The sequence below is a fragment of the Sinocyclocheilus anshuiensis genome, unplaced genomic scaffold, assembly GCF_001515605.1.
Source record: "Sinocyclocheilus anshuiensis isolate Anshui unplaced genomic scaffold, SAMN03320099.WGS_v1.1 scaffold11, whole genome shotgun sequence".
Lineage (NCBI taxonomy): Eukaryota > Metazoa > Chordata > Actinopteri > Cypriniformes > Cyprinidae > Sinocyclocheilus > Sinocyclocheilus anshuiensis.
In genome coordinates, this window is record NW_015551076.1 from 388,866 (window position 1) to 407,748 (window position 18,883).

At 38.1% G+C, this 18,883-nt stretch overlaps 2 protein-coding genes across 2 annotated transcripts in view; one reads left to right on the plus strand and one right to left on the minus strand.

Moving 5' to 3' along the window:
* Positions 1–7,218, plus strand: part of LOC107662412 (nuclear factor erythroid 2-related factor 1-like) — a 14,250-nt gene extending 7,032 nt beyond the window's left edge. Inside the window, exons 3-6 of the mRNA XM_016452433.1 lie at positions 3,938–4,129; positions 4,448–4,537; positions 4,673–4,816; positions 5,155–7,218. Coding sequence (XP_016307919.1) covers positions 3,938–4,129; positions 4,448–4,537; positions 4,673–4,816; positions 5,155–6,390 — 1,662 coding nt within the window. The 3' untranslated portion in view covers positions 6,391–7,218. The remainder of the gene's footprint in view (positions 1–3,937; positions 4,130–4,447; positions 4,538–4,672; positions 4,817–5,154) is intronic.
* Positions 7,219–11,029: 3,811 nt separating this feature from the next.
* The window catches only part of LOC107662389 (chromobox protein homolog 1-like), a 12,665-nt gene continuing 4,811 nt past the window's right edge, over positions 11,030–18,883 (minus strand). Inside the window, exons 3-7 of the mRNA XM_016452385.1 lie at positions 17,514–17,582; positions 15,167–15,326; positions 14,791–14,959; positions 12,882–12,976; positions 11,030–11,694 (exon numbers count right to left, since the gene is read on the minus strand). Of these exons, the coding sequence (XP_016307871.1) occupies positions 11,550–11,694; positions 12,882–12,976; positions 14,791–14,959; positions 15,167–15,326; positions 17,514–17,562 (618 nt within the window). The 5' untranslated portion in view covers positions 17,563–17,582 and the 3' untranslated portion in view covers positions 11,030–11,549. The remainder of the gene's footprint in view (positions 11,695–12,881; positions 12,977–14,790; positions 14,960–15,166; positions 15,327–17,513; positions 17,583–18,883) is intronic.

Sequence of the window (18,883 nt, forward strand, 5' to 3'; positions counted from 1 at the left end):
TTGCGCATGCGCCGGTGCGTCTCGTGAAAACCAACGTTTGTTTACAGGATCAAAAGAAGCAAAGTTTCCTTACTTTAGCAAAGGAAAACCAGTCTCCTCTTGGCTTATATCGAAATCCTCCGACATTCTTCTTTACAAATCCTCGTTTTGTACTTCTAATTAGTGACCGTTGTTTTGTTTCGATCTCTCCGCGTGCGTCACTTCTGAGTGGCGCATGAGCAAAGCTGACCTCATACGTCATTCCCCCGGAACTGCTTCCGTTTAAAACAGTGAGCGCAAGCTAGATTCAAGTGATTATTACATTTTGAATATGGATATTTTTCTTACAAAAACGCATCGATTCGCTACAGGAGGCCTTTGTTCACCCCCCGGAGCCGTGTGAGACACTTTTTTTTTGTGGAAGGGTGCTTTTTATTTCACGTCATTTGAACCGAAGCAATGCAACACCCGCTGAGTACAACGATAGAGCTTGAAAGATCAAAGACAATTTTTAATATAACTCTGACTGGATTCGTCTGAAAGAAGAAAGTCATATACACCTAGGATGACTTCAGGGTGAGTAATTTATGGGCTAATTTAAATTTTTGGGTGAACTAACCCTTTAATTCCATACTTAAATTTTACTTAAATATGCGTGCAAAAACTTGCAAAATAAATATTAAGTAAATTTTACTTCTTGTTTTTTTTCAGTGATAGCGAACAACTTGCTTCAATCATCACTTATTGTAAAATTACGATTCAGCGTTGTCTATTAATGTCTCTGACACATACGATCAAACTGGTGGATTAATCAAAACTGTTTTTGTACTGTGTATATTTGGCCTTTTCAACATCGTTATAATGTTAAGTGACTTTCTTGAGTCAGTCTTTGAACAATTTGTTAAGTCAATTTGCTCAAACTCTTTGATTCATTATGAGCGAGTCATTGAATCATTCATTCAACCGATTTTTTTCAAACACATTGATTCATTCAGGAATGGAAAAAGTCTTTATGAAGGAGTCATTGTATCATTCATTTAACTTCCTCATTCAAATTAATACATATTTGTATTTACTTTCAAAAATACAAAAAAACTTTCAAAAAATACTTTGACACATCGGTAATATATTTCGGCATACTCCCTTAAAAGTGTGTAAGCTCAAAATTTGATGTAAACTTTTAGTTAATACATTTTTTACTTGCATATTTTGATTCACATTCTTCAAACATTTTATTGCATTTTTACATAAACCGAAGAACTGAACATTTTGTCAGAACTTCAAGTAAATAGCGTTATTTACTTGTTTACTGGTCTAATGTTCAGGTTTTATTAATCCCTGAAATAAACTTTTTTTTCTTCAGAATTGCAATTTCTAATTTTTCTTAAGCAAAAACATCATGATTTTTAATCCCCGTCTGAATCACTGTAGTTCAAACGAGGGTGTCTGTACTTGACCGGGCAGGCTTAGGCCCAATCCCAATTCTATTTTATACCCCTTCCCCTTCCCCTCCGCCTACCCCTTCCCCTACTCCTCCACCTACCCCTTCCCCTTGTCCCTTGAAACAGTGTCAAGGGGCAGGGGTGAAACTATTCCCATAAGAATTGGGACACCACTACTATGCCGTCACACGTCATCATACGTCGTCTAGCTCCTACAATACACACACCTATACTGGTGTGCTGGTGTGCATTAGAGCCTTTAATTACTGTTCTATATTAATGTGCTGCTTACTGACACACACACACACACACATCAAATATCGTGCAGCTCACACATCCAGTAGCAAAGAAACTTGTCAACGCTGCCCCACGACTTTTATTAATAACAGTTTAAATCCTGAATCGCTACATTATATTTTCCAGCAACGAGAGGATAAAATCGCTGTTTTTTTAAGTAAACTCACTCTAAAAAGAGAAACGCACAGACGCGCATACGTGCAACTTTCATCTCTCTCTCTCTCTCGAATTGGCAATATTTGAGAAAAGGGTTTAGCGATTTCTAATTATTGGGGGGATAATAATTTATCCCCCCTCAATGTCTACGGTGGTTATCGCCCTGATCAGACATGAATATATGTTGTGACACTATCGTGTAGTCTATAATGATATGACGTTAGTTAGCAAAATTAGCGATTTTTTGCAAACATTTCTTTGAGTAACATGACCGTAAATATGAACTCACGATTGAATGTAACATAAAACAAATTATGACTTTTCACATGACCGTAAATATGAACTCACGATTGAATGTAACATAAAACAAATGATTACTTTTCGTTAAAATCTTTATTAATGCCAAAAATGCTTACATTTATGTGTCTTTTTGTTCGCTCGGGCAGCCATGCTGCCCCTGAAGCCGGTTTACGCTGAGATAATTCATACCCCTTCGTTTGAAGTGTGGTCCCGAAAAATCTTCGTTTGAAGGGCTGTCTGGCCCTTCCCCTACCCCTACCCCTCCAACCAAAAGAGAATTGAGACACCCCTATCCCTTCACGTGAACGCGTGAAACAGAAGGGTAGGGGAAAAGGGAAGGGCTAAGGGGTAGAATTGGGATTGGGCCTTAGTGTGACCCCAGCTTGAAGTTTGACCACTGTTAGATATGCCTGAGCGTGTGCTGGCTTGGCGTCCAGCACCAGCCCGGCTTGTTTTGTAATCCGAGAAGACAGGCACATTTGCTTTCGCAATGCCTGTTTACCGGCTACTGATCAAGTGTCTAGGGCCATCCCCTCAAAACCAACTCAACGGAGAGTACATGAACATCTTCCACTGCTCCACATACCTTAAGCTTAAACATAAACAGGCACAGTGACCTTGTCAAAACCTTTCTAGGACTGAGCATATGTAGGTGTGGCTGTTGATGTGTACTGAATAGGTTACATGATTAAGTGACACCCTAACCTTAACTATAAGGCAGGGGGATTGGGTTTGTTATTCCCCTAATACCAAAAAACATATTAGTCAACTGCCATGCTTGTCACAAGAGCCACAGGGGTCTCTGGAGGCTAAGGGGACTTCCAATAACAACAGCACAGACACCCAAGAGACCAATTACTTTCATTAATCCCCCTCCAGAACAGGGAAAGGTTAGCTCTATTTATAGCCAAGAACTGTCTGTTGTCTGTAAATGTATGGATTCCATATATAAAAGTTGTTCATCACCTATCTTGATGTTACTACTGTAGGTAGTGCAGATTATTATAAATAATATTTGGCAAAAAAAAAAAAAAAAAAAAAAAAAGCAGTGAAACTGTCATATGGCCATTTAAAATCAGCATTACATCAAAACTGATCATATTTACTTTCACAATACACATTAATTTTACAAATAATTTTAAATGTGACCTTTAAACATTTTAATGATATAGATAGAAGTCTTTAGCAAAAGCAAAAGCAAAAAAAAAAAAAAAAAAGAAATATAAAATTCCAGGAATCACCAGGAAGTTGTGCTGCCTTCATGTGGTATCTGAATTATTGTAAATATGAATTTCCTAGTCAGAAATTAGACATGAGCGGCCTCTCAGGTCATATTTATAACTGAGGAACTAAAAGATCATTTTGATACAAGAGCTTCCAAGTTGGACAGGCCCTAAGAATCGTCAGCCAGCTGAATATCATGTGCAGTCAATGTTTTAATGGTTACTAATCAATGGGACGCTACATTTTATTAAAAACCTGTTGGATATTGACTTAATATTTTCTATACATTTTGGCTTTAATAAGATTTACCCAGGAAATAATAAACTCATGAATGGGCCTTCCACCAGGAGTCCTGTTCTTTCCGACAACAAAGCACTTGAACGCAACAAACTCGTAATTACAACTTCAAGTGGGAAGTTTCCAAAATCACATGAAGGCAGCAGTAGACCATCCTGACTTACCAGAGACCGCCACTTCCTATCCATTAGAGACATACTTCCTGAGATACTAGACACGATGCTTTACTTTTGCATTTGCAGGAGGGAGATGGTATGTCTTTCTTCTGGGCGCAGGAACCTCAGCAAAATGTCCACCAGGAGCAGCTGGAAAATGCAAGAACCCAGCCTCTCAGCTTGTTTATTGAGGAAGAAGAGGAGGAAGATGAATTTATGGTGGATAGCTGGAGAAATTCAAATCCATTTCACAACCAAATGTTTGGAGAGGATCTACAGGTATGACAGTGAACATGTTTAAATTTATTTTAGTATTTGTCCTTTCCATCAGATTATTTTTGACTTGCAGAGAAGTACATTGAGCTAAAATACTAAAATACTGTGAATAGGACACAAAATACACTCAAAATTGAGTGAACATATTGTGTGAAAAGTCGATTTTGGCAGTGAATTTATTGACCTTAATACTGCTGACCTTTATGACGTTCCATATTCCAAAGCAGTGCACCATTGCCGTCATAGTTTGACCTTGACAGAATACAGGGAGATATGAGTTTTATTAAACAATTTCCTCATGCTCACTCGCTCCTCTTTCAGTTGTCAGGTGCAAGGGACAACGCTTCTCTTTCCATTGACGAGTGCTTACAGCTCATCGATGCCAACTTCCCCTCAGAAGGAGATCCAGAGGTAAAAACTTAATCTAGAATGCAACATTTCAACTTTTTACAACAATTTGTGCAGCAGGAATTGTTTTAGAGCTGGTGAGAGACAAAAAAGAAAATGTAGGCTTTCCAAACTTTTTAAAACTTTTAATTTTCTCAGTTGACAGGTCCTGATGTACAGAATGTAGGAGAACATGCACTTTCCGAGTTTCAGAGGCCACTCATGTCACCCTTGTTGCCTGAACAGGAATCAACAACTTTAGAGCAACAATGGCTAGATGTTTTGGCCATCATGGAATCACAAGTATGAAATGACAAACATCTTCCTGTCAAGTCCCAAAGTTAATCAGTGCTTTGAAAAATGAATGAACATATGTGACATGCTCTGTCATTTTGAGTAATAGTCGATTGTGGAGAAATGCGGTTTATAAGAGTTTCGGAACAAAATTCAAGAATGAAATGCCGTTTAGAAACTATTGTCTGTTTTTGGAGTAAAACAAACTAATCATCAAAGATATACACTTTTTTTTTTTATTGACTACTCAAAATAAGTTTCTAGGTCAAAGACTTAGAATATATGGAGCAGGTGACATGTTTTATTGACCAGGAAGTCTGAAAACTCGATTTGACTTATCTTTACAGGACATGGATACAGCCGAAACAATAAACGATTCTACTTTCAGTAACAGTGATTCAGACAGAAATACTGGATCAATGGAAAACTTTATTCATCAGGATGTTAGCCTTCACCAAGCCACTCTGCCAAGATCCACTGAAGCACAAAACAGTGTCACCATGGAAGAAACCTGTTGCATAAACAACAACTCCATGCCAAACATTAATTTGGACACTTCTAATGCAGAAGCTTTTGAAGACTCTGATATCATAGACCTCCTTCTGACTACTGGGACTAGCCTGCCAAGCCCTATAGATCCTCTTCTTGAGGAAGCCATGCTTGATGAGATGGAACTAATGGATTTGGCTCTGGAAGAACTTAGCCAGGTACAGTCTGAAGAGCAAAACCCAGCAGATTCTGACTCTGGTTTATCCCTGGACTACAGTCAAAGCCCTGCCTCTCCTAGTGGATCTGAATCTTCCAGTTCCTCCTCATCTTCTTCATGCTCTTCATCACTGTCCAACCCAACCCCTAGTTTGATGCACGAAGAAGTCGCTGTGGGCTACACCCATATCAAGGCAGAGGATGGCGCTGTGGGCGGGTACATGCCAGAACAAACCAAAATGTGTCAATCAAGCTTTTTGGAAGCCAGACAGTTCCATCGCCTTCCTTGGCTCGAGCACATCGGACACGATCATACCTACAACCAACCTCAAAGCCAGAGGAAACCTCCAAAAGATCTTTCCGACGAGTCGCCAAAAAACAAAGTGCTGGATCATCTTTCCAGCCGAGATGAGAAACTTGCACGTTTGATAAATATCCCGTTCTCCAATGACCGCATCGTAAACTTACCCGTCGATGAGTTCAATCGCTTGCTAGCCAAATATCATCTCAATGAGGCTCAGCTTACGCTTCTCAGAGACATTCGCCGCAGGGGTAAAAACAAAATGGCTGCTCAGAACTGTCGTCAGAGGAAGCTAGATGTCCTGCTGGGATTGGAGTGCAGTGTGGATAGCCTGCGACGCCTCCGGGCCAAACTGCTCAGGGAAAAGTCTGAGATCTTGCGTTCCATCAGGGAGATGAAGCAGCATCTTAATAGCTTGTACCAAGAGGTTCACGAGAGACTAAGAGAGGAACAGGGACTGCTGTACTCTGACAACTTTACGTTGCAGCAAGACAGCACCAGCCCTGTAACATCACAGCGCAGATCAGATTCACACTCCAGACGCAAACTTAGCAAGAAACAAAAACACAAGAAGTGAGATGGAGGACTCATGCTATGACTAGGCTCAGGAAAAATGCTCTCTGTTGTGAAGTCCACCTGCTGGTTTTCCACAGTTCAATGGGAATTTGCACCAAGTAGGTTATTATTACCCAAGTGATCATCCTTGATGATGTATTGTACTACATTATCATAACATTACATAATGTATTGTACATAATGTATTGTAGGCACATAGTAACACAAAGTTTTGATGTTAAAGGGCCACATCAAGAGTTTCCATGATCTTTTATTTTAAAGGCCTTTATATATTCTAAAAACCTACTGTAATGGATAGCAAAACTGCAGTGTGTGCGCAAGACAATGCTCAACGCTGTTGTCCATTTCACATGTACAGAGAAGGTGAAAAATTCTCATTCAAGGAGCCGTTTCACTCAGATATACATCATAATAGGAAAGAACAGTTGATTACAACTTCTGTTTCACATCCAGTTTATAAACCAAACTGGGCTACAAGAACATAAGGAGTGTCTGAAATTGTTCCCAAAGTCAGAAAACCAAAATAATCCCATGTTAGAGCAGAAAATGGTCAATTATGCTTGGAATCCAAGCACTGAAACAAAGTTTTAATGCATTTGAACTACTACTAAAGGCCAAAGTTTACCGCTTACAGTAGCTGTTTCCATCCACCTATTTTTATGCGCATTTTGGAGTATCACATAAAAAACGCTAGATGGAAATGCCAAGATGCGCATAAATTCTAAAAATGCGCATAAAAAACGTATGCGCACAACTGAGAAGGCCAAACTTTTTATCCGATAAGAAAAAATGTGCATAAACTACAATGGAAACACATTTACCGAATAAATTTCACCATGCACGTCAAAAAAAGTCATGTGACTTTGCACGATGGGACGGGATAACTTGACTAACCAGCGGAACGATCTCATTGAAATGTTGTTTTGGTCGTTCTGAAATGCCAGAGCAAAGTCTGTCATCAAAGTATTTCTGTATAATTGTATTACACGACTGCATTCCCAAACAGCAGCATCCACCTCCGAAAGCAATGACCGCATTTATTGTGTTTCATCTGCTCGCACTGAGGCGCAAGTAGGGCTGTCACGATTATGACATTTGGCTGACGATTAATGGTCTAAAAATAGTCACGGTTATTACGATTAATTGTCTGTTTTAGGGCTTTGGCGGTTATGACGATTATCGCGATTGTCTGTTATGGCTTTCATTATATAATTGTGATTAATTTAAGGGTTCAGTAAATAATTATGATGTTATCTTTTAATCTTTTTTGAGTTATTATTTTGCAGTGTAAGATTACATAGAGTAGTCCAAATTCTAAGAATCGACCAATACCGATCCAACACCAGCGCTATTTTATTTCTACACCACTACAGAATATCAGTACTGTGTTTGTGGAACTAATGGTCACTCTTTTTTAAACTTTGTTAAACACAATCCACTAAATATTCACTTCCTATATAACTTCCTATCACTATATAAGCTATGAAATTAAACTAGCTGACTATAATTTAGCAGCAAAAACTATCTTGAAAAAAAATCTTTGGTGCACATTATACAATTTAAACAAGTTTATTCTGTTAACTATTTGTATTCTTACAAAATACATTCATGAAAATAAGATAGAAATCATGAGAAAAAGAAAGGCTTCTAATAATCTTTCTGTGTGCAAAACTTTGATCATGTGAAACGCTTCAAACAGTGCGGCACAAAGCTCTTATGCACATCCAGGGTGCAGAATGGTGCACTTGAAGCAACATAGAGTCGCAGCGCGCTGCACTCCACACGGTACAAACAAAGAGAAGAGAAATGAGAGAGCAATGAACTCCAGCAAGATGTCATTTTATGCGAATCCCCAGACCTTTATCTACACATCAAGTATTATAATGGGAATATATCATCTTGGAGAGAGAGTTTTACCATGCTGAGTGTCATAACTGAACGTGACGTGCTGTTTGAATGCTGAGCGGGGAATGACTGACAGCTGCAGCAGAAGGAAGATGAGTTTCTGTAAACTTAAATTTAACAATTTAAATACAATTCTGTCCCTCACATTAAGATATGGAATGGCTTCAGATGATATAGGCTATACAGAGCATGAAAAGCAAATTGGTGCTTTTTTGTTTCTTTAGGTGTATGACTCCCCCTTGTGCTGTATGAAAAGCACAATAATCACGTTAGATAAAATAATCGCGATTAGACGGTTATTTTAATTATCGCGACAGGCCTAAACGCAAGTAATTTATTATATGAAAATTATTATATTTAGTGGCTTTGCCTACTTTTCTTAGTGATAGGCAATTTAGTGCCAGTTTATAAGGAAGTGACAATTTTGTTCTCTTTGACTCGTTGGATGGAAATTATGCTTTATTCGCAAATGTTTTATGCGATATTCCAGTTATGCGCATAAGTTAAATTCGAATCTTTGGATGGAAATATAGCTAGTGTGCGTGATGCAAAGTTTCTTCACCAAAATATAATGCGCGTTCTGTACATGCATGTCACACATGCGCATTGACTTGGTTTTTGCACTAATCAGTTGTTCCACAAGGTGGCAGCACTGGCCAGGGCGGTTGTTTCACAGTAGAAAATGAAACTGAAGAGATGGAATGACAACAAAATAGCGGAGACTGCAACAACAGACGGCCACATTGACAAGCATTTGTGTGAGAGTGTTATAAGAAAGCTACAACTTTAGTTCAAAAAAGCAGTAGCCCCTCACTGCAGAACACAAGATCCAGGGGGAGTGGTTGGATCCACATCTAAGGGGTGGAGATTGGTAGGTTTAGGTGTATGTAAGGTGGGAGGAGTTGGATCTGGATCCAACCACACTTCCTGGATCTTGTGTTCTGCAGTGAGGACCATCTCCAAAAAAAGTACAAAGACATTTTATCGGTCTTAACTTCAGGAGAAAAATACAGCAGACAGTGGACAAATACGAAGCTTTCTAGAGTGCATGTGTCGTCCGCCTGCATTCGTGCATGCTATCAAATGGAGTATACTTTGAAAGACTATGCGTTTGACTGTATGCATACGTGCACGGATACTTTGCGCTTTACTGGTATAATAAAAGTGTTGGTTTGCCATCTCATTACAGGGAGCACCTTCATGCCATGTGAGCTTAATTTTGGAATAACATTCACTTAACAAGACTGTGAAGTATTTTTGACCCACAATGTTTTGAATGAACTGGAGTTTTGTTTTTGAGTATGTGTGGGTTTTATCAGAATTTATGTTAAACCCAATTAATTGATGTTTTTTTTATTTTTATTAAATACCAGGTCTGGATTTGATTTCATGTTTTAAAAAGCCTTGTAAATAATCTAAGCCTTTTTATATTCAACTGTTTATGTACCTTGTGTTAAACATTTTGCAGTGAATTCATGTTCTTGGTGACAAGCTGGGATTGTTCTTGTTTCAATTAAAATATATTTACTGTATGTAATTTTCAGTTTCATTTTTTTGTAAAACAGGCTTACTATAACAAACTAAATTTCTTATAAAATAACCTTAATAATAAAACAGAATTAATAAAACAAAATGTTTATTTTAATGAACAAATAAACATTTCCCCTTGAAAATGTGAAAATGAAAGAAAGTAACATGCTTTTAACAGTACACTTAAAAAGAGAAAAAGACAATCAGAAAGGAATATAATGCAGTCACATTACTGATTGTGTACAACTAAAAGTACATCAGGCTCCTCCGGTACACAGAAGTTTATGCCACTACCAATACCATACTTAGCAAAAAACAGTATCCAGTGACCCAAGCACTATTTTAACCATTTTAAAAACTTTTTGAAGATATTGATAACATTTTAAAACTCTAGCATATTGTCAATACTAACATGTTTATGCTGGTGCAAAGGTGATACTAAAAGACCTGACCTGTAGCATGATGTTATCAAGTTTTTTCACCTTCACTACACATTTACATATGTCTATGATAAAAAGATGCCTTGAAGCAGTGTAGTACATTCTACTCATTGAGCACCGCCGAAAAAGAGGGTAAAACAGCCAAGTGTCACTTTTCATCAATGTTTTCTAAAGTATTTACGAGCCAGGTCTGGCAGACCTTGATCAGCCTATAATACTTGAAAGATCAGTCTGAAAAGCTGGAATCTAAAGAGCACATTTCCTCTTCACACAGTAATGCAACTGATTAAACACACCGACATCTAATAGTTAAAAATAAAAAAGGTTTATATGAGATTATGGGACATGCAGTTTACTAAGCTGACTAGAAAGTTATAAAAAAAAAAAAACACCTTATGAATATATATATATATATATATATATATATATATATATATGCATATGCAACAGATATCCTCAAATGGTGAACAAAAAAGATGAGAATACTGTATACATGGTGAAATACTGCTAACAGCAAGACTGCAATACACAGCACTTTGCTCACTAATAAGGTGACAACAGTTTTGACAAATGTATTTACACAACAAATGACTTGAAGATGAAGTCTAAACAAATGAGGAGAAGAAAAAGAAGGCTTAAGAAATTGGGCCATGCCGCCTTACAAGACAAAACACAGTAACTACACACACAAAACAGAGTTTTGAACAAACTATGCTCAGATTCAGAGAAAACAGTGTACACACATCAAATTAATCACACTGTGAATTTTTTGTTTTTCTTCTCAGTTTTAATTGCTGTGTACTTACTGTGTTTTAACTTAGGGTGGCGTATTACACAGTGAAATGTTCCAATTTAGACTGAAAAAACAGAAGGTATGAGGATGTGCACATAGGATTCACCACATTTAGCATATCATACCTCATCAGACGTCAACCACCTTTTTATCAGCCGGGAATAACTACTGAGCAACTACTGCAGCATATATACACCCCATTTCCCATAATCCATCAGAAAGAGAAGCAGAGGAAATACAGTAATCCTGTGTTTCTTACGGTGGTCAGTATTCTGACTAACATTCACTTCTGCCCACTAAAGATGACTCCACGTCTGCATATCTTGCTCTGAATATATATTGAGTCCAGGTTTTATGGCATTGAGAGTAAAAGAGCTTTTGGGTGTCTGTTTCCCCATCTTTGAACTGCCCATATCCCGAATTCCCCCCACCCTGCCCAAACTAGTCTAACACGGCCCTGACCTGCCACCGCTCTCGTTCTCCCTCACAGGCCTAGTTTTTGTCATCCTTCTTCTCTTCTTCCTCAGCAGGGTAGGAGTGCCATGTCAGTCGCTCTTCATAGAATGAGATGACCACCTGTGGGCACTTCACATTGGCCTCTTTTGCCGGAACGAGATCTGCCTCGTCAGAGCTTTTCCTGTAGAGAAGAAGCAGGGGGAGAATGATTAAAGGAACCCCAAAATGAAAATGAATTCAAAAACAAAACGGTCTCCAGTTTATTAATTAATGTCTTGTGAAGTGAAAAGCTTGTGTTTGAAACAAACAAATCCATCAATGCATCTTGTTTTCAAACTGTTGCTTCTGGCTAAAATACTGGCTTGAAACAATTATTATGCAGTCCAAAATCCATAATAATGTTATCCAATATCCAATGTAGTCCTCTCAGATTAAAATCCACTGACATATTTGTTTAGAACTCTTTTTGCTTGTAAACAGTGCTTGATCAGTGCATATTTCTCTCCTGATTCAAGATGACTTTTTCACTGGAGAAAGCGAATTAAAAAAAAAATGCATTTATGAAAATGGATAAAGAATTTATTAAAAACAAGCAGCCTTTTGCCTCACAAGATGTCAATTGGGATGTTTTTATTGGCTGTTTATCGGGCTGCCATTCTGACGGCACCCATTCACTGCAGAGGATCCAGTGGTGAGCAAGAAACGTAATGCTAAATTTCCCCAAATCCATTCCAATGAAAAAGCAAATTCTTCTACAGCTTGGATGGCCTGACGGTAAATACATTTTCAGCAAATTTCATTTTGGGTTAACCATTCCTTTAAATACAAACGCTTCAAATAATGTAATTTAGCCAGAGGCATCTGGCCATTGGCTCAACATGCCAAATAGCAAGTTTCATAATCTGTATTGAAGAAAAGAAAAACTAAACTGGGTGCGTTTCACAAAAGCATCGTTGGCTAACTATGGTGGTAAGTTCCATTGAACTCTATTGGTAATGATGGAACTTGCGACCATAGCTGCTTTTGAGAAACATACCCCTGGTTGCCAGATCTGAGGGTGTCATGAGTATGAATGTGCACACAAGAACTCAAATACAACAATGTTTTAAAGGTGAAGTGTGCTACAGTAAAAGCTTAAAAAAAAAAATGTCTCCGGTCATAATCGTATGTTAATTATGCTAAACATGCCAACAAAACCCTGCTTTTTTTTGTGTGAACATCCAGCTTAGTCCAAAACAGCAACACTGGTATCTGGAGTTCGGGATCTGATGTGTTTGTTTGACCAAAGGTGGGGAGTGTTAATTATTTTCACAATTCTATTTTGTGATGCCAGTAATGCACATTTCACAAATCTTAATCTTTACATACCATTTCATTAGAAACATGAGCTCGCCGCTGGAATCTGTGGCTCCAATGATGCGCTCTGGTTCTAACCCACGTGCAAAGCCCCTCGGCTTGTCTTGCTGCAAAACACAAGGAAACTATGTCAGTATTTTATTATTCACATGCAGTAAAGGTTTCTTCTCAGTCTGAGAAAGCATAAACATTTGTATTGGAAAACAAAAATAAGGAAGATATCCATTTTTTGAAATGCAACCAACATTCAGAGCTGCCAACCTTTGAAAAGGGGGGTGGGGGGGTGATACCGGGGGTCATATAGCCTATTCCTACATTACTTGAAGCTCCTTGATGGCTAATGTCAAAATCGTAATTGCACAATGTGCAAAATGCTAGAGTTCATGTTAAATATTTTTCTGCACTCAGTTTGTGATATTCCTGTTATATAGTATTTTAGAGTAAACAGTAGGAATGCAACAATACAGTTAGCCCAAGGTACAATAAATACCTGTTTTTAGTTTGGTTCTGATGGTTTGGCACAACGGAGTACTTTTTAGCGATTTTAAATGCTATTTAAAAAAAAAAAAAAAAAACTCCAGTAAAAATAATGTTCTTTTTAGCAGCATCATATGACCCCTTTAAAACTTATTTGATAATCAAAATTACATATTTACATATTACATATGTTTTTTCTTGTGAAAATAATTTTCTCATTCCTTAAAATAGCTTGAATGCAACTCTACACCCTTGCCTCATTTACTATATGCTGATCTTTGAATATGCAAATTTGTCCCGCCTCCACTCAGTCACACTAGCCAGCGTCTCCTGATCCACTGAACTGTAGTAAACACAAAACAATGGCATACACCGGATAATGACTGATAAAACTATCTTTTTACTAGCGGACAACTACAGTGAATACTGTAACATTCGTTAAAGTTACTTACTTGACGATGTTGTGTCCTAAAATGCCTTGAAGACTCGAATACAGCCGTTTGTTATTCTTAATTTGCGCCCGCGAACATACACGTGTGAAGTGCAGATGCCGATGCGGGAGAGGTGGGTCTGACTCCGTGCTACTTTTACACTGTTGCCACAGGTTATAATGCAAGTTAGCGGTTCTAACTTCACATTAAACCACAGCTTCATGGGTTTTTTGCTTGAATTTATTTTTGGTTTTGTGCTGGTATTGGTATATTTTGCATGCTAGTGATAGGAATCGATCCCTTGACGTGATTAGTTATTGGTTTGTGACGTAGCAAACCGAGGGCGGTTTCAAACCGTATTTCTGGGTCAGCCTTTGGGAAACTACAGTTTTAAGGAGAAAATACTCCGCAATGGTGTTGATTAATAGATTGGCACATGGTTTGTCTAAAGGCATATTAAAAACACCATATAGACAAATAAACATAAAAAAAAACTTGATTTTCACTACAGGGGGATTTTCACTATGAGGTCTGAGTTTGGCAGGTCTGCAACATTTAATGCCATGACTTTATGACCTTGAGAACTTTGTAAAGGCCTTAATATGTGAAAGGGCGAATTAAGACCTTTTAAAATAATTTTAAGCCACAGAACCCCTGTATTCATCTTTTTTTCTTCATGCATCACATCTCACAAAAGGTATTTGAAAAGGAGCACATATAATTGATAAAACCAAAAAAAAAAAAAAAAAAGTTACATTTAAAAGTTTGTTGGTCTGGTAGTTTTTATAAAAAGCAAAACCTGGGATATAAGTGTGCACAAAATTGAATAAACACCTAAAAGTGCCTGGCAAATGCTTAAATCTAGTATAAGTATGTACACAATCTTATGTAAAGAAAGATAAAGAAAGGAAATGTTTAAAAAGAAAAAAAAAACATGCATATTTTATCAAATATATAACTTGCGCTACAAGTCTACAAAATCGTACTCATTTAAGGGAATGATTAAATCTAACCTCATCTTTCCTCTTTTTGTGCCGGCTGTCTTCCCCACCATCTGTGTCAGATTCTCCTTTCCTCTTTCCACTAGACTCTTTCTTGTCATTTGGTTTGTGTTTTTGCAGGTACTCTGCAATGAGATCAGGACAGTCCAGGTTGTCCTGTGGCTCCCATGTGTTGTCTTCACTAAGGAAAAGGGAATATATTCTCAACCATCTTTTTCATTGGAGAAGGGCTGGACCACCAACCAACACCAAAGGCTATATATTTATTAGCAAACCATTTATTCACCCAGAGATCTTTATATAACGATAAAATGACCAACATGTTTTTTAGGACTCAAAGCTCCTTGCCTTACACGAATGCAAAATCTTGCAGATATTAGTTACTTACTCTGAGAAGCCCTTCCACTTGAGAAGGAACTCCACTCTGCCCTTTACCACCCGTCTGTCCAGAACCTTCTCCACCACATATTCTTCCTCTTCCTCTTCTACCACCTCCTCCACCTTCTTCTTGGTCTGCTTCTTCCCAGCTGTGGCCGCCAGCTTGCTGTCTGCAGTGAAAGAGGGCAGTAAAGAGGAAAAGGGTCAGTCTTTTCTATGGAAAAATCACATCTTTCAGTATTTAAACAGTAAAAAACAAATGAAGTGGACACTATGGGGCTCAGCAGAACAAACACACACAGTGACACTTCACAAGCAGGGGGTCGTGCACAGAGAGGAAGAGTGATTATTCGTGGTTTATTTTGAAAAAAAGGTATGCCATGGTCAAAGTCTGTTGACAAATCTTCACACATCTTTTTGCTGTATCCGAGACATTTTGACTGCTGTGAAAAACCCACAGCGCTTTGTGAGGAATTCTTGCTTTTGAGAACAAGGTCAGAAACTAAATTCAGAAAAGACATCAAAATATTTTAGGGTTTCAGTTTCACTGTCCTCAAAGGGATAGTTCACCCCAAAATTAAAATTCTGTCATCATTTACTCATTCTCATGTTGTTCCAAACCTGCATGACTTCTTTTCCTCGCAAAAGATAAGACACCTTGAGGAATGTTTCAACTGTTTGCCAACTGTTGCCCATACAATTTAAGTCAATGGGATCCAAAACACTGCACCCCAATGTCTTCTTTTGTGCTCCACCGAAGCAACAAATCACATTGGAATGAAATGACATGAAGGCGAGCCAATGAGGAAGAAATTACATTTTTGGGTGAACTATCAACCTATCTACAAGTGCAAGCATCTGAATTATATAACCATGTAACAGACATACCTTAAGCTGCTCAAACAATCGCGTCTTAAGAATCAGCATGATCACAATGTTAGCATCATATTCCAAGCAGATCAAATACCAGTTTGAACAAGAACCATAACCACTTGACGCTTAACTTTAACAGACCAATCAATCAGGAGATACTGGCATCAACCAATCAATATTGACTAATGTGCTCAGACAGGCTCGTCAATTAAGTATACACTACCAAAACAAGTCTCTTATTCTCACCAAGGCTACATTTATTTGATCAAAATACAGTAAAGGCAGTGATATTGTGAAATAATATTACAATTTAAAATAAATGTTTTCTGTTTTTATATATTTTAAAATGTAATTTATTCCTGTGATGCACAGCTGAATTTTCAGCATCATTACTCCAGTCTTCAGTGTCACATGATCCTTCAGAAATTAATCTTATGATATACTGATTTGATGCTCAAGAAACATTTCTGATTATTAATGTTAAAAACTGGTGTGCTGCTTCATATTGCTGTGGAAACTACAGTGATACATTCTTTTCAGGATTTTTTGTTAAAAATGTTTTGTTAAAATTTAAATAAAAATTACCAATTATCCTTTATTAAATTATCCTTTCTAGGGCTGGGTATCGTTCAAAAATGCTTGATATAGACACCGATACCTTGACTTCAATACCGGTTCCTGAACGATACTTTTTTCGATACCAATTTTATGAAAGTCTTATGTAGCATGATGCTACAGTTTGCATGAATGGTCACATAACACGCGCTTTCGGTCGTGTAGTATGAATGGACATCTGCATATGATCGGAACTCCATGCAGCTCCCGCGCTACTCTCCATTGGAAATGAATGACTGAATGACCTGGAATATTAACATCCATTTCATGATTGAAAATACCACAGCTACCGTGGAGAACAAATGCTTAATTACTAATCGACCACAAAAGACGGTAATATAGCAAACACATCAGTTCAGAAAAAAAAAAATGTACAATGTCTCGTTTGTGAACATTAATGCATTAACTATGAACTAACAAAAAGCAATATTTTCACTGCATTTATTGACCTTTGTTAATGTTAGTTCACCGTGCATTAAATAATGTTAAAAAAACACAACTTGCCACTTAGAATACAACTGGTAATTATCCTGATTTTAAAAATGTTATGAACAAACGAGACCTGTTGCCCAAATTTCATCACTTTGAAACACACTCATTCTGTCCTTTTTGTGCACCAGACCAGAACCAAACCTTTGACCTTATAAATCACCAGAAGCAGCAGCTCTATTAGTCACTGACAGATAATGGATCACATGGCAGATGAAACAGCGGTCATGGAAACAGACAACATCCCGTGATTTAACAGAAGTAATATCAAGGCTTGTTTATAAGACAGAAACGTTAAGGTGATCTGAACATCTAGAAATAACCCTCCCCCACACACATTTGAAACAAAAACAGTAGTGAAGGAGAAAGTTGTGAGACACCTGCGGTGACGCTGGGGGCATCACTAGCTGTGTCTGTTGGTTCGCTCATGATCGTCGAAGGGGCGGAGACTGACAGATAATGGATCGCATGGCAGATGAAACAGCGGTCATGGAAACAGACAACATCCCGTGATTTAACAGAAGTAATATCAAGGCTTGTTTATAAGACAGAAACGTTAAGGTGATCTGAACATCTCAATTGATATCAGGGAAAGAACAACACAAGGCAGGAAACAATTAAACAGCACTGTGGATAACAGTTCGGGGGCTCTAACAAATTGTGCGGCAACAATTAAAAAGTTTCACGTATACACAACAACGTTTTCAAAACGATTCGCGTTTACACATCCGTGAAAACGGCCAAAAATGCTGTGTTACCTGATGGGACACACTTGTAGTGTTAAAATGCAAGTGTTTACATAGCTTTATTTTAATTTTAAATACTTTGCATTTTAAAATCAACTTCTAAATGTCTTCCAGAACATGATGCATGATGGGATATACTAAGCCTCGAATAGCGCTCCGAAGCGGTATTCGAGATAAGTGTGTGTTTAGTGTGCGTTAAGGGCACTGCGCTCTGGCGTTTTTAAGACCTGGGATAGTCTTGCGCACTTACTTCCTGCCGCGCGCATGCGCTCTCAAGTGGCCAAGACCGCAAGTGTGGGTATTTGGACAAGGGGGATGCGTCTCCGCTGTTGGTTGTAATATTGGTGAAGTAAATCCACACTTTGCTGAAGAAGCGTTAGCAAACTTTTGAGCAGAAACAACAGTACCATGTACTCTGCCATTGTTGTATATGTTTGTTCGCGCTTGCCTTTAAAATCGACATGTACTGCGCATGTCTACATACCTAACACGTACTACGCATGCGTATGATGTCACCGTTTTCAAATATTCCCATATTGGGTGTTTACACGGAAACGATAACGGTGGCGTTTTCAAAAACTTGCACTTTGAAACCTGTTTTCAAAAATATGCGTTTTCAGTCCCCAAAATGCCGTTGTCGTGTAAACGGCCCCTAACACAGCTGCAATTGTTTTTTTTCTCTCAATAGAATGTCTTATTTGTCTATCATACATTTCTAGCATGATTCACTAAAATAGCATTCAGTGTAACAATAGTTTATAGGGATGCTCCGATCAGGATTTTTTGCAGCCGATACGGAGTACCGATTTCTTGTCATCGGCCGATACCGATTCTGATGCTTCAAGCTTTATATAGACTGTTTCATCAGGCGCACGTGCCTGGCCCGAAGTTAACTTCCGGTCTGTGTTTGTTTATCAGTCTGGCTATGGCGCCGGCTACAAACGCAGTTAAAGTTAAGGTGATGAGTAGACTGAAGTTGGGCTCAGGTGGTTGTGCTGTGGGAT